Raw genomic sequence first — 25,657 nt, 5'->3', positions numbered from 1 at the left:
GGGTGGGTGGATGGGTGGGGGGTGTGGGTGGTCGGCTGTTGTCATGGTGTGCGGTCTGTGGCCATACTACCCGATTCCCACGCCCATCTAGTCAGTGAAGCGGGCGTCTATCAGTCTGTCCCGTGCCCGCTGGGCCAGCCGGTAACGGTGGACAGCCACCCGCCTGTGTCTACCCCGTCTGCCCTGACCATTGCCCCCATCCCCCTCATCTGGGGAGGACTGGGCCTCTTCCTGCTGCTCCTCCACTCCGCCCTCCTCTGCCTGCGGCACATCGCCCCTCTGCTGGGCTATGTTGTGCAGGACGCAGCACACCACAATGATGCGGCCGACCCTATCTGACCGATACTGGAGGGCGCCCCCAGAGAGGTCCAGGCACCTTAAACGCATCTTCAGCACGCCAAAGCACCTCTCGATCACTCCCCTTGTCGCTACATGGGCATCATTGTAGCGGTTCTCCGCCTCATTGCGTGGCCTCCGTATAGGCGTCATCAGCCACGATCGCAATGGGTAGCCCCTGTCGCCCAGCAACCAGCCCCTCAGCCGGGGATGGCGTCCCTCGTACATGCCGGGGATGGATGACCGCGACAACACGAATGAGTCGTGTACACTGCCTGGGTGACGGGCGCAGACGTGCAGGATCATCATGCGGTGGTCGCAGACCACCTGTACGTTCATTGAATAGGTCCCCTTCCTATTAGTGAACACGGCCCTGTTCTCTGCAGGTGGCCGCACGGCGACGTGCATCCCATCGATCGCGCCCTGGACCATGGGGAACCCGGCAACGGCAGAGAAGCCCATGGCCCGGGCATCTTGGCTGGCCCGGTCCACGGGGAAGCGGATGTAGTGGTGCGACATGGCATAAAGGGCATCTGTCACTGCCCGGATGCACCGATGCACCGATGCCTGCGATATGCCGGACAGGTCCCCACTCGGTGCCTGGAATGACCCCGTTGCATAAAAGTTCAGGGCCACCGTAACCTTGACGGACACGGGGAGAGGGTGTCCCCCGCCAGTGCCACGCGGTGACAGGTGTGCCAGCAGGTGGCAGATGTGTGCCACGGTTTCCCGGCTCATCCGGAGTCTCCTTCTGCATTCCCGGTCCGTGAGGTCCTGGTATGACTGCCGGGGCCGGTACACACGGGGCGCCCTCGGGTGCCTCCGTTGCCGTAGGGCCGCGACGTCCTCCTCCCCCTCCTCGTCCTGTCGGTCAGGTGTCCCTCCAGCCTGGGCGGCTGCCGCCTGCCCCTCTGCGGCAGCATGCGCCGCCTCTCTGGCACGCTCCTCCTCCTCCTCCTCCTCCTCCTCCTCCTCATCCAGGGCAACATAGACATGAGCGGCTGCCACCACGGCGGCCAACATCGCTGGATGGTCTGAAAACATGACGGCCTGGTGGGGGGGAGGGGAACGACGACATGTCATCATTGCCCATATCCCCTCCTCCCCCCAGCCAGGTGGCATGGACCGCATGGGTCCAACTGTTGGAGGCTGGCACCTGGCCAGGTGGACCAACTCATTTGCCCTCCCATCACCCACCCCGGCACGGACCCCAACCCCCAACCTCCACCCCGGCACGGACCCCCCCCCCCAACCTCCACCCCGGCACGGACCCCCCCCCCCCAACCTCCACCCCGGCACGGACCAGCCCCCCCCCAACCTCCACCCCGGCACGGACCCCCCCCAACCTCCACCCCGGCACGGACCCCCCCCCCCCCCAACCTCCACCCCGGCACGGACCCCCCCCCCCCAATCTCCACCCCGGCACGGACCCCCTCCCCAACCTCCACCCCGGCACGGACCCCCTCCCCAACCTCCACCCCAGCACGGACCCCCCCCAACCTCCACCCCGGCACGGACCCCCCCCCCAACCTCCACCCCGGCACGGACCCCCCCCCCAACCTCCACCCCGGCATGGACCCCCACCCACCTCCACCCCGGCACGGACCCCCCCCCCCCAACCTCCACCCCGGCACGGACCCCCCCCCCAACCTCCACCCCGGCACGGACCCCCTCCCGGCACTCCCCCGGAGCCCAGCCTACTCTAACCCCCCCCCCCCCCCCCGCCGCACACATACACACACAAGCCGAGACACACCTCTCCTCACGCAATCAGTCTGCGGCCACGCCATTTCCTGCCCAGAGCCAACCCCCCAGGCCGTCACTCACCTCCTCGCTGGTCGGCGTGAGCCTGGAGCACCGGGTCACGCCGATGAAAAGGAGGTTTGATTGACGTCGACGTGAACGGTCATCACGTCGACGGGACTTCGGCCCATCCGGAAGGGAGAATATCGGCAGGCCGAAAATCGGCTGCCTTGCGCAGACCCGTGACATTCTCCGCGGCAGCGGCGCCATTAACGCCCCGCCGACTTTTCTCCCTTCGGAGACTTCGGCGGGGGCGGGGGCGAGATTCACGGCGGCCAACGGCCATTCTCCGACCCGGCGGGGGGCCGGAGAATGACGCCCCAGATTTGAGATCATTTGAAGTAATTCAGTTCAGTGGGAATTTTGTGCTATAAAAAAAGTTTAAATAAGCAATTAATAAAAATGCCATGACAGCAGTTGTAGCAACCTCAGAGCTCCTCGTTATTGATGGATGGTTTCAGTAATGGGAATAATACGGCTGAAAAATTCTAAATGATGGATGACACACTATCTCACATTGACACAAAGAAGAAATTCTTTTCAATATGTGAAATTGCAAATTACCCGTGCAGACTGTTGCTGAAGAGATTGTTTACCCACACTTCTGCACTTTAGCTCTCATATTCAGATCAAACGGTTTATGATGAGGGGAAAAGATGTCCTCCAGTTGCTATCTCTAACTCGCTTGATAAATGTGGTGGAAAGATTTTCGTTCTATATTATTACTGAAGTTTTAAAAAAATTAATTGAAGGTATTGTGGTGTTGGGTGTTCTAACACACAGAAGAGCCAACACAGTTGCATATGGTACAACACTTGTTTATTTAAACTCACTATTTACAACTTGGTCTTTGCACTCTGCACGTGGGGGGCTCCCTGCTTGTGGTGTTTCAACAGCTCTTTCATGCTTCCTTCTCCCCAGACCTACTGACCTCCAGGTGTCGTGCTCGTGCTTTTTATGTGGTTGGTGTTCTTGTCTGTGATTGGTTGTGGTGTTGTGTACTCTGATTTGCCTGTTAGTGTGTCCATCATGATGTGTGTGTTTGAATATCATGACATCCCCCCTTTTTACAAAGATATGTGCCTACGTGGTAATAAATATGATCGTGACGTGAGTGCATCTAAGAGTGTGTGTGTGTCGTGTGCAGCATGTGTCTATGACGGAACTATGTACATGGGGCGATGTCGAGTGCGTCACATGAATCCAGTTGTACCATAACATAACAGAAATTCGAACGAGAGAAGAAGAAAAAAAATTTTGAACAGTTGTCCAGTCAGACGACATCTGGAACGATAAACAACAACAGGTTATCATGTAAAATTGTCCAACTTATTAAACATATGAACTGTATTATAAGTCCATTCTAATGGGTTTGCGACGAATTCGGGTTGACCGCCTTAAGGGTGGATCAAGAACCACCGGCTGCTGTGCAGGCATGGCCATGGGTGGCGATGGAAAGGGCGTGATGTGCGGCAGCTCCACAAAGTCATCCTCGGAAGCCTGTTGAGGATCTGGCGTGTTGTGTGGCTGTGAACGTGGAAGTCGGCGAAGGGCGCGCCGATTGCGGCGACGCACGGAACCATCCGGCATGCGAACCAGGAACGAGCGGGGAGCCACTTGTCGGAGGACTTCGGCCGGTGCTGACCAGCCACCATACGGTTGATGGACGCGTACTTTGTCTCCGGAGGACAGGGGGGGCAGGTCCGTCGCTCGTGTGTCGTACCGACCTTTCTGGCGATCACGCTGCAGTTGCATGTCCCGAAGAACCGCCTCATGGTCTGTTGTCGGTGCCAGGACGGAAGGTACCGTCGTCCTGAGGGAGCGACCCATTAGTAGCTGCGCTGGCGAGAGGCCCGTGGATAACGGGGCCGATCGATAGGCCAGCAAGGCAAGGTTAAAGTCCGATCCGGCATCAGCCGCCTTGCACAGGAGCCGCTTTGCGATGTGGACACCCTTTTCAGCCTTCCCGTTCGATTGTGGATGCAGAGGGCTGGATGTCACATGAGTGAAACCATATGCTGCGGCAAAGGACGACCATTCACGGCTGGCAAAACAAGGTCCATTGTCTGACATGACAGTCCTTGGAATGCCATGGCGAGCAAACGTTTCCTTGCAGGCCCCAATGACTGCGGACGACGTCAGATCATGGAGAGGCATGACTTCCGGGTAGTTTGAGAAGTAGTCTATAATAACAATGTAATCTCTGCCGAGCGCGTGAAATAGGTCAACACCCACCTTCGCCCAGGGGGACGTCACCATCTCGTGTGGTAGAAGTGTTTCCGGAGGTTGCGCCGGCTGAAACCTCTGACAGGTTGTGCAGTTGAGCACCATGTTGGCTATGTCTTCATTAATACCCGGCCAATATACCGCCGCCCGGGCCCTTCGTCTGCATTTTTCGACACCCAGGTGGCCTTCGTGTAGTTGACGAAGAATCATCTGGCGCACACTGTGTGGAATGACGATCCTATGCGATTTCATAAGGACCCCGTCTATATTGGTGAGATCATCTCGCACATTGTAAAACTGGGGGCACTGCCCTTTTAGCCACCCTTCCGTCATGTGGCGCATCACTCGCTGCAGCAGAGGGTCAGTCGCCGTCTCTGCGCGTATGTGGGCCAGACAAGGATCATCAGCTGGCATATTTGCTGCTGTCAGAGTCACGTGTGCCTCAATTTGACGCACGAACCCCTCCGCATCTGGTGGTGTGCTCACTGCTCGGGAAAGAGTGTCCGCCACTATGAGTTCCTTCCCCGGAGTGTAGATCAGTTCAAAATCGTACCTCCTGAGTTTGAGTAAGATGCGCTGGAGGCGAGGAGTCATGTCGTTCAGGTCTTTGTTAATGATGTTGACCAGGGGGCGGTGGTCAGTTTCGACCGTGAATCGTGGCAGGCCATACACATAGTCGTGGAACTTGTCCAGTCCAGTTAACAAGCCCAGGCATTCTTTTTCGATTTGCGCGTAGCGCTGTTCGGTAGGGGTCATGGCTCGTGAGGCATACGCAACCGGGGCCCATGATGACGTGCTGTCTTTTTGCAGGAGTACCGCTCCAATACCAGATTGGCTGGCGTCTGTTGAGATCTTTGTGGGGCGAGTCGCGTCAAAGAAGGCCAGCACTGGTGCCGTGACCAGTTTGTGCTTGAGCTCCTCCCATTCCTGCTGATGCGACTGGTGCCAGTTGAATTCCGTCGATTTTTTTACGAGATGGCGCATGTTTGTTGTATGAGAAGCCAGGTTGGGAATGAACTTCCCAAGGAAGTTGACCATGCCCAGGAATCTTAAGACAGCCTTCTTGTCAGCCGGTCGTGGCATGGCTGTGATGGCGCTAACCTTGTCTGCATCGGGACGGACCCCGGACCTTGAGATGTGGTCCCCGAGGAATTTCAGCTCCGTCTGGCCGAAAGCACACTTCGCACGGTTGAGACGCAGGCCATTTTGCCGTATGCGGGTGAAGACACGTCGAAGACGATGCATGTGTTCCTGCGGAGTGGTGGACCAAATGATGATATCGTCCACATATACACGTACCCCTTCGATGCCTTCCATCATCTGCTCCATAATGCGGTGGAATACTTCAGATGCCGAAATGATGCCGAATGGCATCCGGTTGTAGCAGAATCTGCCAAAAGGGGTGTTGAATGTGCATAGTCTTCGGCTGGCCGGGTCCAGTTGGATCTGCCAGAATCCTTTGGACGCATCCAATTTAGTGAATATGTTGGCTCGCGCCATCTCGCTGGTGAGGTCTTCTCGTTTTGGGATGGGATAGTGTTCCCGCATGATGTTGTTGTTCAGATCTTTTGGATCTATACATATACGGAGCTCGCCAGAGGGCTTCTTTACACAGACCATGGAGCTGACCCATGGCGTGGGCTCCGTGACCTTGGATAGGACCCCTTGGTCCTGAAGAATCTGCAGTTGTGCCTTGAGGCGGTCTTTGAGAGGCGCAGGAACCCTGCGAGGTGCGTGAACGACAGGGATGGCGTCCGGTCTGAGTCGAATCTTGTACGTGTGTGGCAATGTCCCCATGCCTTCAAAAACCTCCTGGTTGTGAGCGAGGAGGGAATGGAGATTCGCGTGGAACTCAGCATCCGGGAAGTCGGATATCTCATCTGGAGAGAGAGACATGATGCGCTGTACCAGGTGAAGGACCTTACACGCTTGTGCGCCCAGTAACGAGTCCTTTGATGAGCCCACAACTTCGAAGGGGAGTGTGGCCGTGTACCCCTTGTGAGTCACCTGTAGCTGGCAAGATCCTACGGACGGGATAACGTTCCCGTTATAGTCAACCATCTTAAGCCGGGATGGTGTGATGAGTGGTTTGACCTTCATGGCCTGGACTGCAGAGTAAGCAATCAGGTTGGCGGATGCGCCGGTGTCCAGACGGAAGGCGACGCGCGATCGGTTGACCGTCAGGGTGGCACACCACTCATCGTCTGGATTGATGGCATTGACCTTGTTGACATCAATGACGGCAACTCTGAAGTCATCCTGGTCATCTGCATCACTTAACTGGAAGTCTTGATGCGTGGGCTGGACGGTCCTGACTCGTGTGCGAGGTTGTCGAGGATGCGCCGGATCCATGGGTTGAGCCGCACGACAGCGGGCTGCGTAGTGGCCTATCATGGCACATCTGTTGCACTGTTGGTATTTTGCAGGACATTGCCCTTTTAAGTGTAGACCTCCACACTTGCTGCACGTCATGACGTCACGGCGTTCGTTGCGCCACTGCGCATGCGCAGTGCGATCTTGCGGTGGGCGCGCCTGCGCAGTGCGTCCCTCGTTGTGGCCGTTATTCTTGGCGCGCACCTGCGCGGGAGACCGCGAAAAGCGCGGGAAGCGGCCGCTGTCGTCCGGGCCGTGGGGCGGGAAGAAATCGACGGCCTGGATGCGTTCAACGTCGTGGGCGGCCTGGCTTGCCGATTCGACGGCTGGGGACCCCCTCCGTGCCAACTCGGACGCCTGAAATCGGGCAAAACGGCAGGTCGCATTTTCATGGAGGACACAGGCTTCCACAGCAGACGCTAAGGTGAGGCTCTTTATTTTAAGAAGCTGCTGGCGTAGGCCACTGGAGGCAACGCCAAAAACAATCTGGTCCCTGATCATGGACTCTGTGGTGGTGCCGTAACCGCAGGACTGCGCTAGAATCCGGAGGTGCGTCAAAAAGGGTTGAAAAAGCTCCTCCTTACCTTGCAGGCGTTGCTGAAAGATGTATCTTTCGAAAGTTTCGTTTACTTCAGTTTGAAAGTGCTGGTCCATTTTGAGGATGACCGTGTCATATTTGGCCTGGTTTTCGCCTTCCTCGAACACCAGTGAATTAAAGACATCATTTGGGTGGGGGCCTGCGTAGAAGAGGAGCATTGCAATCTTCGAATCATCCGAGACATTCTGTTTTTCGGTGGCACGGATGTACAGGTCAAATCGCTGCCTGTAGAGCTTCCAGTTGGTGCCTAGGTTCCCCGTGACTTGCATCGGCTGCGGTTTGCCGGTGTGGTCCATGTCCAGAATGGCAGGTTGGTAGGCAGGTATCGATCCACTCCTGTACCATGTGGTGTTGGGTGTTCTAACACACAGAAGAGCCAACACAGTTGCATATGGTACAACACTTGTTTATTTAAACTCACTATTTACAACTTGGTCTTTGCACTCTGCACGTGGGGGGCTCCCTGCTTGTGGTGTTTCAACAGCTCTTTCATGCTTCCTTCTCCCCAGACCTACTGACCTCCAGGTGTCGTGCTCGTGCTTTTTATGTGGTTGGTGTTCTTGTCTGTGATTGGTTGTGGTGTTGTGTACTCTGATTTGCCTGTTAGTGTGTCCATCATGATGTGTGTGTTTGAATATCATGACAGGTATGTGGGCTTCGCTGGCTAGGCCATCATTCATTGCCCTTGAGATGGTGGTGGCAAGCTGCCTCTTGAACGGCCACAGTCCATGCGGTGTACGTACAGCCACAGTGCTGTCATGGGAGGAGTTCCAAGACTTTGACCCAGTGAAAATGAAGGAACGGCGATATAGTTACCTTAAATAACACATTTCGGGCCATCTTTCAAATAAGTTTCTGACGTTGCTGACACATTGGGGAAGATACTTGTCTCTCGACCACCCTATATTTTGGCAGGGCTGGACGTGGAGCATGATGACATTCGCACAAATGAAGTAGTGAGGTTTGCAGCCAAAGTACACCCATTGTTATCTTCAAGGTTAAAAGAAAGGGCTCTAACCAGGGTAAAGATGTAATGTCGAGGGTAAAAAGTATTGAACGAGTGGCAGTAAAATGCTGCTTAAGGATGTGCACTTGTGTCTATGCATGCGCACATGCGTGCATGCATGAGAGTGTGTGTATGCATGTATGTGTGTGTGTGTGTAATGCCGTTGCACAATCAGCTGCACTGTATATCTTTGCCCTGTTAATGAACAACAAAGAACAAAGAAAGGTACAGCATAGGAACAAGCCCTTCGGCCCTCCAAGCCTGTGCCGACCATGCTGCCCATCTAAACTAAAGTCTTCTACACTTCCGGGGTCTGTATCCCTCTATTCCCATCCTATTCATTTATTTGTCAAGACCCCCCTTAAACGTCACTATCGTCCCTGCTTCCACCACCTCCTCCAGCACCGAGTTCCAGGTACCCGCTACCTTCTGTGTAAAAAAACTTGCCTCGTACATCTCCTCTAAACCTCGCACCTTAAACCTATGTCCCCTAGTAATTGACCCCCCTACCCTGGGAAAAAGCCTCTGACTACCCACTCTGTCTATGTCCCTCATAATTTTGTAGACCTCTTATCAGGTCGCCCCTCCATCTCCGTTGTTCCAGTGAGAACAAACAGAGTTTATTCAACCTCTCCTCATAGGTAATGCCCTCCATACCAGGCAACATTCTGGTAAATCTCTTCTCCACCCTCTCTAAAGCCTCCACATCCTTCTGGTAGTGTGGCGACCAGAATTGAACACTATATCATTGAACACAATGATATTGATGGTGGTGTCCCGCACTGGAATGAAAGTATGAAAGCTGGCTGAATCCCTTAGTTCTTGCAGTTCCCCCTCTCCCATCTGTTAGGTTGACCTATGAGAGCAGTGGGTTACTGTGCGGTCTCAGAAAGAGTTGTGAAAATGTTGATGTGATAATTTGTCATCTGAAAGAAACAAGGGGCACGATCTAATGGAAAATATTCGAAATGTAATTTGTGGTGGGTTTTGCTGGGAGTTTCTTCCTGGCTCTGTCAGTGCCTTCCCCACCACTATCTAACGACATGTAGTCACTTTTTTGGGCCTTGGAGAGTTTCTCACCTGGCTAGCCCAAATTATTTTAATCACTGGTGAGCTGAACTCACTAGCCAGACCGGCTCCTCAGAGATCGGGCCACCATTTTGAAAGCGTGCCCTGAGCAATAAATGCGCTTGAGGGTACCCCAAAACCCCCATCCATGGGCAATGTCACCTCCCAATCATATAGCCGCTGCCCCCCCCCCCCCCTTCCCCCAGTGTTGACAGCCTGCTATGAGGTTGCTGAGGCCCCCACCTCTTTTCAGGCTTTCCCACACCCCCTTTCAGGTGCCCCCTTCCAAAACCCCCGCTCTTCAACCCCCCTCACTTCCAGAACCCCTTCATACCCACCCCGAACCCCCCACCCTTCATACACCCCCTCCACCCTCCTTTCATGGGCATGCCCCCCCCCTCAGGACCAGACCCTTGGCTGTGCCACCCTGGCACCCAGGCGCTGCTACTCTGGCAGTGCTCCTGCTAGCTTGGCAGTGCCACCTGGGCACCTTGGCATGGCAGTGTGGTGTTGCCAAGGTGCCAAGCTGGCAGTGCCAAGCTGTCTGCATTCCAGGGGTGGTGCAGTGGGCCTAACCACCCAGCCCTGTCCCTGACCACCCAGGGGCCTCCAATGGCCTGGGAGACGCCGGGGTGCTGTTTCGCCTGGTCCACATTTGTGTGGGCCAGTACTGAACGACGTCCGGCTGGGTTCTCCCTGGGGAAGCCGTTAGATGGCGGGAGTCAGGTAGATCTGGGTCAGCACACCTGAGTGGGTTTTAAACCTACTTAGGCGTGCGAAGCTTGGCCCTGCCCATTAAGGGCAGAATCCTGATCGTGGCGCCCCCCGAGACCTGGCTGTCGGGAAGCCCTGGGGGAGGCCTCCTCTGGGATTTACCGGTTGCATCACGCTCCGATTCTGGCGGGCGCCGCGGGTAGATCGCGCCCAGGATCTCATTTCTGTATCCTGACTTCTTCACTGAGTAAAAGTGAAACAGGTTTTAACGCTGTGAGCCAACTCAAGAAAATAATTACCACACAGGCTCTGCAGCTTTCTTTTGGGGACCTTTGTTCTAGTTTGGGATAGGATTTATGGGGGTCGGCTGTTGTTGGAGAACAATCAAATTGGCGAAATTCACCCTTTGGTCGGCCCGAAGCCAGCCAGTCTTCCAGCGTGAAGAGCTGTTGACAGCAGTGTTGCAGACTGCCAAGTTCCGAGGCTCAAGGGCGCACTGAAGCTTGGGGCAGTCGCTGCTATGGCTCTCCGGGGAAAGGTCACAGTCTGAGGGCCTCCCGCCACAACCCACGTAAATGCCTTGGGCTGTATGCACCACAAAATGTTTCACTTGAAATGTAAATGCACATTGTAAATACACATGTACCAAACATACTGACCAACTCGCCGCATGTTTTTTGGCGGCGGAGGCGGCCCGCCAGTGGGATTTTCTGGTCCCGCCTTTGTCAAAGGAAACCCGTGCAGCATTGGTGGAATCGGAATATCCCGCCAGCGGGAATAGCCGGTAAATCCCATTCATAAATTTCCATGCAAGCATAGTTGGACACCTCGTTTATTGTACAAGGTACCTGGATCTAAATCTAAAGTGCAGTCACCTGCCAGGCTACGCACCAGGTGCTGGAGAATGGGAGTAAAATGAGCGGCTAAGTTTTTTTTCTTGCTTTCTTTTTTTGGCCAGCACAGACATAATGGGCTGAGTGGCCTCTTTCTGCACAGTATTCTTTCGATGGTTCTGTGGTCCTGTATTGATGGAAACTGATCTGTATTGCATTTTATACACTCTCCGGTTTGAACTGTTATGTCATGTACGTCTGCAAATTCTATGAATGAGGTATAATTTTGGAAAGTGAGTATTGACCACAAAGGAAATTACAAGTGGCTGGCACTTTTGGACCGATTGAAACTTGTGTGTTTCACATGGTAGGGACATCATTTCTTTATTAAAACCTGAACAATAACTGACTATATAAAACTATATAAAAACCACTTTGTCCGTGCAGCGTGTCTGCTTTGCACCCTCGGCAACAGCGATGACAGGTTATTCAAGTTACTTAATGTCGCTGTCCAGTGACTTGTTTATGTTTCATTTTTAATTACAGGGTTTTGTTCGTCCTTTCACTGACTTTATAGTGATTAGGTGTTATTTAGTTTGAATTGGTTTCTCCTTGCAGGTGGAGTGGAAGCCACATCAGATGGGGTCAGCCATTCAGACTGAGACACGTTACAACTGGGAAGTACTTGAGCCTCAGTGATGAGAAAGGCCTTCTTCTAATGTGCAAGGAAAAAGCTGATGTAAAAAGCACAGCTTTCTGCTTCAGATTATCCAAGGTATGCCAAGATAATTATTGGGAAGACTGATCGGATTAATCCCGTCATTTAGCCTGTGAACCTGAAACTATTTTGTGTACTCATGCAAATTCCAAATCTAGGGAACTGAGACTTGGGGGTGGATTCTCCGACGCCGGTAGCGGCGTTCCGGAGGTGGCAAAGAATTGACCGTCGGGCAAGGTGCAAATCCCGTACCAATACTCTGGTCCCCTGCTGGCGGTGGCGGCAGCGGGCTACATGCCCCATGTCGGGTCACCCTCATGCGGGTGTGCTGTGGGGTGGTGGTGGTGTTGTTGGGGGGGATGGGGACCCGTAATTGCCTCTGCTTGTCAGCTGGCAGAAGGGGAGGATTAGTATTGTTGATGGAGAAGGAGGGGGGGAGGGGTGGGTGGGGGGGGGTGAGCTCAAAATGGCGGCCCGACACACCAGCATTCCGACGGAGTCCCGCGAGCACCCCACCGTGCATAAATTTGCATGGCAGGGGAGAAGGATTTGTTCCTAGGCGCCGCTCCTGGCTCCCAAACCGGGAATGCGGCCCTTAAACTTAGAAGAGAAAATCTAAGAGACAATTGAGGTTAAGCTACTTTGCAACGAAGGTGGAAATTGCATGGATTGGAATCCCCAGGCCAGGAGGTAAAATGCCAAAAGGGAGAATTGGATAGATATTTGAGGGAGTGGCCAGTAACAGTGAAGCACTGGGTTCAATTTGGAATTTGGACAGTCGTGGAAGACATATTGCTTGCTAAACACTCCCTGATTTTAGTTGAAAATGAAAGTAAGGGATTGCTGTTTCACAAGTGATTGTGCAGTGTACACTATCATCCAAAGTCAAAATTACCTTTACTGCGCCTTGCCATTATGCTGGATATAGTGGACGATGGACCTCATGGCTGGCCACTACACTTACAGAGGAACCAAATCCTAGCAAAAATGAAAACTATTCCTCTCATGTTTCCTGTTATAATTTCAATGATTTAGGCAGGTTGTCATAAACAAAACAGTTTTCTGATGGATATCATTACTGATGCATCAAATTTGGGGTTAAGCGATACGTGTAATTGCTGGCCAGCTGTACAATTGAATTAACTGTCCATCTGCAGCCCCATTGCCTTTATCACTTTTTCTCCTGGATGCATTTCAAGTAGATATTTAATATCCAGATATGGTGTGGCAACATGCCGCAGCTGAAAAGTTGGACAAAACACATTTCCTTACAAGTTAGACGTCCTGTCCCCCCACCCACGAACACACCCACATGCATGTACTAACATGTTGAAACTGGGTGCCAGGTTATTGATGTTATTTCAGTGGGGAAATTTCATCAACAGTAGTATATTTTAAACACATTGCTTACCTTGGCATAAATTAAAGATTAAAAGGTATTAAATCACAGGAATCTTGGAAAACACTTGAAGAGATGACTTTGTGGTTCCCGCCCTGCTCGCTCCCCTCCACCCCCACCCCACCCCACCACCATCCCTGATGACTCCTCCTTTTTGTTTACTGCTGGCCTCAAGTTTATCTTGCGCATGGAGCTGTGGAACTACCTATCCCTTGTTTTTCTGGACTGCACACTTGCTCATTAACTTCTGGCAGCTCATCGAGCGTGTTCCTGCCAGGCCTGAACCTAAAAATAGTTTGCGGCTCTCGCTGAATGCATCAGACTGGCTCAGATAAAGCATCACAGATTCCATGCCTATTTTGGGCCCAAGTCCAAAATCAACCCAATTGGTATTGATTTCCAGATTAAAGGAGGCAGCATTGGATAGCTCTCGGAGAAACAATGGCATTATTAACTTTGATATAATGGAGGAAGATAGCAAAGTTTATTGTGGTGGGAATGAAATTGAAGATTAGAAGCACCCATTAGAAGCACCCATCAAATTGAGCTTTTTCTTGTATCGTGAAGGATAACGTTGAAGTGACAAAATGTTCCTGAATTGGGAACAGTGTCAAAGGTAGATTGCCCATTCCACATGGCTGCAGTCACTAAGGTTCTGGGAGGCTGAAAACTTGGGGAAAGGTTTCTCTTGACTAACCTCTGCTATTTTTGCACTTCATGATACCTTTGTCCTGATTCTAAGGGCTGAATGCTTAATCAGGGGGTCAGGAACCAGACAAGGGGACTAGTTCTGGGTCCTGACTTTGCACCCTGTATCTTAGACATGTCCACTGTAGATATTGAAGCTTCAGCCAGTTAAAGACCAGGGGAGATGGTGGCATAGTGATAATCTCACCGGACTAATAATCCAATGGCCTAGAGACATGGGTTCAAATCCCACCACTGAAGCTAGCGGAATTTAAATTCAAATAATAAATCTGGACTATAAAGCTAGTGTCAGAAATGGCGATCATGACAGCCAGCATCGATTGGTGTACAAACCTATCTGGTTAACTAAGTGTCATGTGAGTGTCCCTTTAAGAAAGGTTTCTGCCTTATCCCATGGCTTCAGTGATGTCATTTTTGTGGGTGGAGCTGAGCTGTGGCTGTCAGTTTTACTTTTGTTTTCAGATTGGACTACTGTGGACTTAGGGAGAAAGATGTGTTTTGTTCCTGTCTCTCTCTTTTCATTTTAAGTATCTGTTTCAGTAAAAAAACCATTGATTATAGCTACCTGCTGCTTTGGTAATTTAAAAGATATAGTTTGCTTTCCGGAAGGGTTTAAACCTGCTGGTGAGACGGGGTCAGAATCTCAGGAAAAGCCCGTCTTATTCAAGTGAGAATGCAGAGTGCTGGGCCACGCCCTTGAAAGGGGGTTTTTGTTTCTGGGATTTTGTTTTGAGTTGGAACAGTTAAGGGGTAATTCATTAAGTGTTATACATAGATTACTGTAGCTGTGGGGTGTCTTTATGTTTGTAATTGATAAAAAATTCTTGCTGTGTGTTTATATATTAACTAAGTTATATATTAACTAAGAATAAAGCTTGTTTGTTTAAAGTGTCTGGGAAGACTGTTGAATCAGTAATGCTCTTGAGAGAAGGAAATCTGCTGTCCTAATCTGGTCTTTATCCATTGTGTCCCATGTCGGTCTGGATGTTATCTAGGCCAATGTAGTTTACCTGTGGTGGTCGGTAGTTAATTAGCAGCAATTAAGTACCCACTTAGCAGAAGATTGGTGATACCACCGGTACATTATCTCATACTGAGGCCAAAACTCAGGAGGTGCCTGGAGAGGGCATTTACATCTTGTGGTGCTTGGGTTGCGGTCTCCTTTCTACACCAGCACATCTCTCCCTGTGGGGCTGTCAGCTGCCCACAGTCTTGGCCCTTCAACCTGTGCAGCCTGCCTGCCAGTCCTAAAGGGATGGAACTCTGGGAGATGTGTTTCAGACAGTTTAACGTCCGCCACTGGAGGGGCCAATGTCAACTGGCCACATCAGGGAAGATTGTACAAGGGGCGGACCCCAGAAACCATTGGGGTTGGGATCCTGTAAATGGTCCCAGCCCCTGTTTAAAAGCTGAAGACGACAAGATTCCACCCACAACGTACTATGGTGTCTAACACTAACAATATGCATCTGTTTTCTTGTTTTAGAGCTATTGCATGGTTTATCTACTGACAAATCAAAGATCAAAATATGAGTTTTTGCTGTAACCTTGATGCTCCCAACAAACCTTGTGAATAATGTGTGCTTGACTTCTAGCACATTTACCACAAACAAAATACTGCTTTGTTCTTTAGTGCAAAGACTATTCATAATGGTTATTGGGATAACATGCAGTTTAGTACCAAAACAAAAGGTATAACTTTCAGTTTTATGCATCCTTTTGTGTTCTGGTAGCAGGTTTATTCAAACCTCACAGAAAGACCGTAATGAGGTTTAAATTACACTAATAATATCGGGGATTAGAACGTACAAATTATTTTCACTGTTTGATGTCTCTCTTCTGCCCGTTTTGTTACCAGCAACGCGACGTGAGTGCAGTGAATTGAGCATGACTTACTGCTTGTTTTCCAACCTGCTGTGATTGTACCACATTTATAGTAATGTGCCATATGTCACAGTAACACGTTGATTACAGTTCCTCTCCCACACATGTCAGGGTGGCATTGTTTATGCATGCTTCATTTGTAGTCGGTGACCCACCATTAATTAAATTTTTATCCAGGCTTTTCCTCCAAAAATATGTGCCAAAAATGTTATGCATGCAATTGATTGCCTGAGCCATTGTAAAGCTTCACCACCGGGAACACACTCCGGGGCTTGTTGCAACTTCAAAGGCAGATTGGCAGGAAGTCTGGTTACTTGTCCATCCAGTGTTTTCACCCAGGTTCTAGCTGCCAGATTGAGACAACTCCTGAAGAAATTCCCAGCTTTTACCCTTTTCCTTTTTAAGTACGGCTGGGAGTCTCCGATCCCGCTGAAGTGAATGGATTTCAGCTGAGAGCCACATTCTCCGTTCTCGCTGGCTGCAGTGGCAGGGCAAACTCGGATTGGAGAATTCCTGCCATAATCTCGTTCTTTGGGCTGTTGTTTCCCATCACCTGTTGCAATCTGTAGTAGAAGTGGTCTTTACCATCGTTGTCGGCATTATTTGAGGGAGCATAACACATGATGACATGGAATGTTGTGCTGTGGTACTTTGTTCTAAAGGTTGCTTAGATTATTCTGGAGTTGATTGGTTCCTAACTGTTAAGTGCTCTCTAGGCTTCACTGAACAGCCTGCATGCTACACCCGCGGAGGGGTGCTCTGTCATTGTCATGCCCAGAGTACAAAATCAATTCCCCAGTCGTAATCTTTACCTGTCCACACTGGAGCCATCTCGTCTCTGCCAACCGTAGGAGATCAGTATTGTGTCTCTTCATCTCCGTAGCAACTATTGCTGTTCTACCTGCCTCATGCATGGTTCCGAAATTTCAGTGTTGGTGAACTGTCTTGGTGTCAGAAGATTCGGTCGCAGTTTTCTTTCAATTTTCCTTGTGCGACCTCATAAGTTCTTCATCCGAAGAACCTCCACCACCCAGACAGTAATTGTTTTGTCTGTTGATCCGTGTTTCCGTCATCAGTTAAATCCACTGAAGGGGTGATTAACCCTTCCAGCTTCCCCAGGGCCCTATTTGCCAGCATTACCTGTTATCATCTTCCACAGCATGGTCATAAGGATGGACTTTGGGAGATATGAGTATTGCATGGTAATCATCCTGAGGTGTCCGCTCTTCCGAGCATTAATACAATTTAAATAAACATTTGTGATTTTTCAAAGACCCACAGGTGGTGTGGGTCTCACTGACTGGGCTGCAGTTTAACTTCAGACACTGTGCTAACGATTGAAGTGCCTGTCTTCAGACGGGTGATCTTGGAACAAAACCAAGACCATGCAGAGGTATTTGTAGCCTCGTTATAATATGTAAATCCCCTTATTAATTACCCCATGTCAGATTTTATTATTTTTGCCAAGTCTCCACCCATGTCTCTTTGCCATTGTGAACAATTAGTCTACATTTCTGCCCCATTATGGTTTCCCCCTTATGACAGGCCACAATACCATTACAAAGGTTCCACTTGACTGGATTTGGCACTCTCCAGCCAAATAGGCTGCATGCCCAGTTAACCGACTGAGCAAACCATTCCTGTGCCAATGGCCCTGTTATATTAAGAGGACAGACTCCTGTTGCAAAACTCAGTGTGACCTTTCCCTCTGTGCTACCATCCTTGGGGTGGAGCTGCACCGTTGCATGAATGGCAAGACTGACACCACCACAAATAAATTAATTCTCTGAGTTTGACAAGTCCTCTGTTGCAGGTTTTATGATCTGTCAAATGACGGATATAGCAACCAGCCTGGGGAAAAACTCTCCTCCCCAATTTCCCGAGGGCACTGGGGTCTTGCTCCCTGGTTTGGAGAGACACTCTGATGCCATTTGTGAGTCACCTTTCATGCCTGGGTCCGGGTGTTACTTTTTCATGGATGCCCTGACAGACCATTCTTTGCCTGTACTGCATTCGTGCAGGGGGGGGGGGGGGGGGCATTGGTTAGCGAACTGGACAGGTTCACCCTCTCACAAGGCTGGGGTGTTGACGCAGGCTGCAGTGACTGGCTACCGTCCCGAGCCGTGAGCTACCTCGATGCAGACCAGAATTTGAGCTTGGGATTTTTATAACCCAGAGCCATGTTAATTGGTGCATTTATCTATTGAGGTAGAAGGGGGGAGGGATTCTAATGTTTTGCGGTGTTTACTGGCTAGGATCTGTAGAGGGGCAAAGAGATTTGAGAGTTCAAGCACACAAATCATTTAAAACCATTGGACGGATGCAAAACAACCTAATCAAAAGAGCCTAATTGAATACTGACCTTCATCCCAAAAGGGCTGGATTATGACGGAGAGTTGTTTGGAAACTTGGTCAGATCTTTATCTGGAGCACTGAGTTCAGTTTTGGGCATGAAAGGTTATTGGCTGTGTGGCAGCGGGAAACATCTTTAGAATGATAACATTTTTAAAAAGGTTAACTTATGAGAACAGGCTACGTCAACTTGGTTTGTATTACTTTGAGCCTGGTCGTGGTGGAGATTATGCCAAGGTATGCCACCTTTTGGACGTTTGGGGGTGGGGGGCTACCGTAAGGAATATTGATAAATAATGACTAATTTAATTAGTATATTTGTTCAATGCAGAATTGTTTAAGAACAATCTGATTACATTTTCAGGAAAAACTCGATACAGGAATAAGAAAAGAGGTGGATGGCATGGGATCTCCCGAGGTTAAATATGGAGATTCCGTGTGCTTTATCCAGCACTTAGACACTGGACTATGGCTCACCTATCAGTCCATAGATGCCAAATCAGCTCGGATGGGAACAGCTCAACGTAAGGTAAGTTATTCAGGAACACACAGTATGGGAAGGTATTTAATTGTGGGAGGGGAAATTATATACTGCTATTAGACAGGAGCTGAGGAGCATAAAGTGGGAATAATTGTTCTTGGGGAAATGCACCACAGTAATGTGGGGGATGTTGAAGGAGCACTTGCTGCGAGTGCTGAATTGTTTTGTCCCACTGAGACGAGGAAGGAATGGTAAGGTGAAGGAGCTTTGGATGACAAGAGAATTGGAGCTTCTAGTCAAGAGGAAGAAGGAAGCTTACGTAAGGTTGAGGAAGCAAGGATCTGACTTGGCTCTAGAGGGTTATAAGGTAGCCAGGAAGGAACTCAAAAATGGACTGAGGAGGGCTAGAAGGGGGCATGAAAAAGCCCTGGCGGGAAGGATTAGGGAAAACCCCAAGGCGTTCTACACTTATGTGAGAAATAAGGGGATGATCAGAGTGAGAGTAGGGCCGATCAGGGATAGTGGAGGGAACTTGTGCCGAGAGCCTGAGGAGATGGGGGAGGCCCTAAATGAATACTTTGCTTCAGTATTCATTGGAGAATATTGATAAATAATGACTAATTTAATTGGTATATTTGTTCAATGCATGGGTTGCCCATGAGAACAGTGTGAACCAGGTTAATAGACTTGAACAGGTTGATATTAAGAAGGAGGATGTGCTGGAAATTTTGAAAAGCATCAGGATAGATAAGTCCCCTGGGCCTGACGGGATATACCCAAGGTTACTACGGGAAGCGAGGGAGGAGATTGCTGCGCCGTTGGTGATGATCTTTGCGTTATCACTCTCCACTGGAGTAGTTCCGGATGATTGGAGGGAGGCGAATGTTGTTCCCCTGTTCAAGAAAGGGAATAGGGAAATCCCTGGGAATCACAGACCCATCAGTCTTACGTCTGTGGTGAGCAAAATATTGGAAAGGATTCTGAGAGATAGGATTTATGATTATTTAGAAAAACATAGTTTGATTAAAGATAGTCAGCATGGTTTTGTGAGGGGCAGGTCATGCCTCACAAGCCTCATTGAATTCTTTGAGGATATGACGAGAGACATTCATGAAGCTCGGGCAGTGGGTGTGGTGTGCATGGGTTTCAGTAAGGCATTTGATAAGGTTTCCCATGGTAGGCTCATTCAGAAAGTTAGGCGGCATGGGATACAGGGAAATTTGGCTGTCTGGATACAGAATTGGCTGGCCGAAAGAAGCAGCGAGTGGTAGTGGATGGAAAGTATTCCGCCTGGAGGTTGGTGACCAGTGGTGTCCCGCAAGGATCTGTTCTGGGACCTCTGCTCTTTGTGGTTTTTACAAATGACTTGGATGAGGAAGTGGAAGTGTGGGTTAGTAAGTTTGCCGATGACACAAAGGTTGGTGGAGTTGTAGATAGTGTTGAGGGTTGTTGCAGGTTACAACAGGACATTGACAGGATGCAGAGCTGGGCTGAGAAGTGGCAGATGGAGTTCAACCTTGATAAATGTGAAGTGATTCATTTTGGAAGGTCGAATTTGAATGCTGAATACAGAGTTAAAGGCAGGATTCTTGGAAGTGTGGAGGAACAGAGGGATCTTGGGGTCCAAGTATATAGATCCCTCAAAGTTGCCACCCAGGTTGATAGGGTTGTTAAGAAGATGTATGGTGTGTTGGCTTTCATTAACAGGGGGATTGAGTTTAAGAGCCGTGAGGTTTTGCTGCAGTTTTATAAAACTCGAGTTAGACCACTGGAATATTGTGTCTAGTTCTGGTCGCCTCATTGTAGGAAGGATGTGGATGCTTTGGAGAGGGTACAGAGGAGATTTACCAGGATGCTGCCTGGACTGGAGGGCATGTCTTATGAAGAAAGGTTGAGGGAGCTCGAGCTTTTCTCACTGGAGCTAAGAAGGAAGAGAGGTGACTTGATAGAGGTGTACAAGATGATAAGACGCATGGATAGAGTGGATAGCCAGAGACTTTTCCCCAGGGCGGAAATGACTGTCACGAGGGGACATCATTTTAAGGTGATTGGAAGACGGTATAAGGGAGATGTCAGAGGTCAGTTCTTTACACAGAGAGTGGTGGGTGTGAGGAATGCACTGCCAGCAGAGGTGGTGGAGTCAGAGCCATTAGGGACATTTAAGTGACTCTTAGACAGGTACATGGACAGCAGTAAATTGAAGGGGTGTAGGTTAGGTTGATCTTAGATTAGGATAAATGGTCGGCACAACATCGTGGGCTGAAGGGCCTGTACTGTGCTGTACTGTTCTATGTTGTATTCGGCCTGGATTTTTATGACATGACTTAATGTCTGAAGTTCTCTGTATAGTTTAGACACCTGGTAGAACTTAATGTAGGTGACAAGGATCTCGCCTACTGGCTGGAGAGCCAGTAAGAGCCCTGCACCACCTCTTTTTGGGTTGACCTGACAAATTCAGCATCAATCAGAAACATAACAGGGCCGCGTCAGACTTTCACTGTGGAAATCCTGTCTGTTGAGAGCTGCCGGCCAAATCAGAAGCCAGCAGTTCTTCATCTCATGACAGTGCGCCAGTGGGAAACTGGTGGCTGCTTCCGGTAACGTGCCCACCTGAAGCCCAGGCTCACCGAGGAATTCAGGCCACAAGTGAGTGATGGTGAGAGAGGGGATCATGGGGCGGTGGTCATTTGGCTAGGGGTGGGGGGGAGGAATACTGTTTCAGCAACATGGACCAGCACTGTGTGTTCAGTTGCCTCTGCCCCCCCCCCCCCCCCCCGTGCACCATTTACGATGCCAGGTCCCATGGTTAGGCATTGAGTGCCTTTGAACAAGGGATTGCCCCCTGGAAGCCCCCAAACAACCCCAACAGGATTTGCTTTTCGGTCTTCATGCGATGTGAGTCCCTCTCCCAATGCTGGCGAATGGGAGTAGGCCTTTAAGTGGGTGTTAATTGCAGAGCGGGAAGGCTGTCCTTGATTCTTCCCATCATGCACTTAATCAGGACGGTGGCAGCCTCCTGTCTGCTTTGCTGCCCCTTGCACCACTAAACCTGCCTGGGAAGAGGGCATTAAATTCCAGGAATCCATTGGGAATATTAAATACTTTGAAGTTAGATTAACATGCTTAAATACAGAGCAAAGCACCTTCCCAAACATTGTACCTCAATTCCAAATTTACATTTTGGAAGAAACCCCTACTAGATCAGTGTGGCATTTTACCATTTCCCACATTAGTCATTTTCCGGCTCGTGAAAATGTGAATGACTCATTTATTGGAGTGGTGGTCCATTTGTGTTGTAGGTCTGCACCCACAAAGAGGTAGGTAGGACCTTCAGAGGTGAGGTCCATCCCATACAGCTGGCTAGCTTTGAACATCAAAGGCTTCAAGTTTACTTTATTAGAGAGAAAAGCGAAGACACCAAGTGCAAAAAAAGGTCTTGGGATCTGACTGAATAAATAATACTTGCCCCTTTTCCTTTCTCTTTCAGGCCATAATGCATCATGAAGGTCATATGGATGATGGCTTGACTCTCTCACGTTCTCAACATGAAGAATCAAGGACAGCACGGGTTATACGCAGCACCGTTTTTCTCTTCAACAGATTTATTGGGTACGCTTTCTTTTGAGCACTAGTTAGTTCTTTAAAAAAACTTATGGTGGTGCACGGTAGCACAGTGGTTAGCACTGTTGCTTCAGAGACCTGGGTTCGATTCCTGGCTTGGGTCACTGTCTGTGCGGAGTCTGCACATTCCCCCCCTGTCTGCGTGGGTTTCCTCTGGGGTGCTCCGGTTTCCTCCCGCAAGTCCTGAAAGACCCGCTGTCAGGTGAATTGGACATTCTGAATTCTCCCTCTGTGTACCCGAACAGGCGCCGGAATGTGGCGACTCGGGGATTTTCACTTCATTGCCGTGTTAATGTGAGCCTACTGGTGACAATAATAAAGATTATTATTCTTATAAAATATGGACTAGGGTAGTCCCACAACTCAAGAGCATCTCTCGGGCCACTTTTCAAATCTCAGCCCCTGTTATGAGTGGAGTCAATGCAGAATATTGGGCCTTTATTGATGGCATTATTACAGATCCTGAAGCTGGGAACATTTGACTTGAGGTTTTCCACACTGGTAAGAAAATTAACATTCAGTAAAAACATCATGCCTGATTTTTAAGCATAGAAATAGGTATTTCTGATACTTGCATATGAGTGTCGCTTTTACATAACAGATCTCTGTATGCTATTTGAAGGCAAACATTAATCAATTTATTTAAGACAGCTTAACCCCTCTGTTAAAATAGCAAATAGCATTATCATATTGTTAGTGGCCACAGAGGGGTCCAAAACGAGAGGCGTAGAGAAACTTATTTTATTACAAAGTAATTTATAAAGACAGTACACTCCAGATTCCAACTGGGGCTACTCATACTTGGTTCCCAACCTTTATGCTGGAGTCCATTACTCTGCTGGTGGGCCCCCGTCCCTCAGCGGGGACATTCGTATTCTATAAGTCTCACGGGGGGGGGGGGTAATTGGTCTGACCTATAGGTCTTGTGGCACAGTGGTTAGCACTGCAGCATCACAGCGCCAGGGACCCAGGTTCAATTTCGACCTTGGGTGACTGTGTGAATTTTATACTTTCTCCCTGTGACTGCGTGGGTTTCCTCCCACAGTCTAAAGATGTGCGGGTTAGGTGGATTGGCCATGCTAAATTGCCCCTTAGTATCCAAAGGTTATATGGGGTTACAGGGATATGGCGGAAGAGCGGGCTTAGGTACGGTCCTCTTCCAGAGGGTCAGTGCAGACCCGATGGGATGAATGGCCCCCTTCCATACTGTAGGGATTCATGAAATATCAATGCATTAAGCATTTGTGATTTGTGTGTTATTGTGAGCAACTGTAAACCCAAGCATATATAGGGCGCAATAGTATGTTGCTTGGCATCTGCAGCATTTTTTATTTTAATTTAGTCAATATAAATCCCTGAAGCCAAGCGATAGCCTCCTTCCCCATTTGCTGAGTTTAAAGTGATTAATCCGCCACGGTAATGTGCAGCATTGTTTATTTCTCCTCAAGTGCATCGGAGGTTTGCACTGGGACACCAGCAGGAATGGCTGGCTGCACTGGGACTTTGGCCTGTCCTCAACCTGTTTATTAAGGCCTCTCCCATCATTGTAGTTCAAAGGCTGCCATTGTGGAGCATCGATGTGCCCTGACACTTGTATTAAAAGGCACTGTGGTCTTTAATTTTCTGCATATCTGTTGTGTTTCGAGGAGAAAGTGTCCATCATGCCGCTGAAGGCCTGTTGACTAGGCATGCATTGCACTTATTAAGGCCGTAAATAAAATGTTCATGAGATCATTTCTGAATAACACAGTCTCAGCATCACAACATCACTACTGCGGCTCAGTACACAGCTAAACTAAAGATTGATGGCTTACCAGTCTCAAATGTTGATAATGTATGAAGTAGTTGTGCTTTCATTATTTATTTCATGGTTTCAAGTTATTAACATTCTTTTAAAGGTCTACTCAGATGCTGTTTTTCAGAGTTATTGGGGTAACTGGGGGGTAGTTGAGTTCTCCCTCAATAGGACCAATGGAAATTCTGATATCATCACTCCTCTCAATGAATTTGGAAGAGGAAACCTTCGAGCAGAATTGGAAGAGGAACCTGGCGTCCAAAATTATTATTTTCCTGCTGTGTCTTACACACCCTTGTTTTACAATCGGGTCTTGCAATGAAGCAGACAGGGATGGCATGCAGTGACAACCAGCTATAGCCGGAGATAAAGGACTTGTCTGCTCACAATCGGCCACTTAAAGAGTCATAAGCATGTTGTCATTGGGGCAGATTGTAGTAGATGCCACATTTAGTTATGGGTTTTAAATTCCCAAAGCACAACAAATGTGGGTTACCAAATAAATCATTAGTACCATCAATCCATAAACATTTTTCTCTTCAGTTACCATAATCTGCGTTATACTAACAAACTGCCAGGATACATTGTAGTGTCAATCATCCTGACCTTTATTAACCCTTATACAGTGTGTGATACAAAAAAATTCAATGTGATTTGCTTTCACACGTCCCTGAGTGAAGGTACAACCCTGTACTTCTAATTACTTGCCGAGTGGGAATGCATATCTAAAGAGACTCAGTCACAACGTCTGTTCAGGGCGCTTACGTTGCTGGGGCCTTGTGCTTCATGAATTGAATGAGTGACTGGATAGAGGGAGGAAAGGAAATGAAGGCAGTGTTTTATCCATGTGCTGGGGTTAGAACTGTAAACTCTCTGAGCGGGATTTTCCCACCAGCCCGCCTCGTGTTTTTCGGCCGATCTACCAGTCCCGCTGTTGTCAATGGCATTTCCCGTTGACAGCCCCCCTTGTTGCCAGGAAACCCGTGTGCCGGCGAAGGACCAGAATTTTCCACTGACGTGAACAGCCGGTAAATTCCGCCCTCTATCTCAGTTTTTCCATTGCACCAACCTCATAATCTGCAGGACAGTTTCTTAATGGCTGTTAGCCTCACTGGTCTCCCTTCTCTCTGCATGTTGTTGGTGATGTGTTATGTACTCTGGGATAACACAGGCTGCAACTGGATGCAGCTTTAACAAAAAGACACTCCAGACCTTGAAGTTAGTTCAATCTGATTTATTGAACCAGTAGCACAGTTAGCACAGTTCTCTATGAGTTCGACTCTTTGCTAACCTAACTGTGGTTACTCTGTCTGACTGAACCAGACTAGCTCTTAGCCACGTGCTGGAGGTGTGATACTGTGCATACACCCTGACTCACTCTGTAGATGTTCATCAGTGGAAAGAGGCGGAGTGTGAGTGCCTCGTGCCTTTTATAGTGAGATACCACCCCTGAGTGTCCTGCCTGCTCATTGGTCATGTCCTGTTCTCTGTGTTCATTAGCTGCCTGTCTGTATATCATTATCTGCATGCCTGCAGATCATGACAGTTGGTGCCTCCAATTCAAAAGCCCTCATAATGCTCTCACCATCAGGATTCACTTCAGCTTCTGGTCAAACCTCCTCCCGTATGTCTTCAGGAGAGATGGGGGAGATGGCGGCGTCGTGTTATGTCACTGGACTAGTGATCTAGAGGCCCAGGTTAATGCTCTGGAGACATGGGTTCAAATCCCACCGCAACAACCG

General features: G+C 49.4%; 1 protein-coding gene across 1 annotated transcript in view; it reads left to right on the top strand.

The window, feature by feature from the left end:
* The window catches only part of ryr2a (ryanodine receptor 2a (cardiac)), a 1,117,859-nt gene that overhangs the window by 521,667 nt on the left and 570,535 nt on the right, over positions 1-25,657 (top strand). The window contains exons 10-12 of the mRNA XM_072511661.1: positions 11,576-11,732; positions 18,383-18,547; positions 21,987-22,108. Of these exons, the coding sequence (XP_072367762.1) occupies positions 11,576-11,732; positions 18,383-18,547; positions 21,987-22,108 (444 nt within the window). The remainder of the gene's footprint in view (positions 1-11,575; positions 11,733-18,382; positions 18,548-21,986; positions 22,109-25,657) is intronic.

Source organism: Scyliorhinus torazame, chromosome 1, assembly GCF_047496885.1.
Source record: "Scyliorhinus torazame isolate Kashiwa2021f chromosome 1, sScyTor2.1, whole genome shotgun sequence".
NCBI classification, from domain to species: domain Eukaryota; kingdom Metazoa; phylum Chordata; class Chondrichthyes; order Carcharhiniformes; family Scyliorhinidae; genus Scyliorhinus; species Scyliorhinus torazame.
Note: the sequence above shows the minus strand (reverse complement) of the source record. Positions and strands in the feature narration are given on the sequence as shown.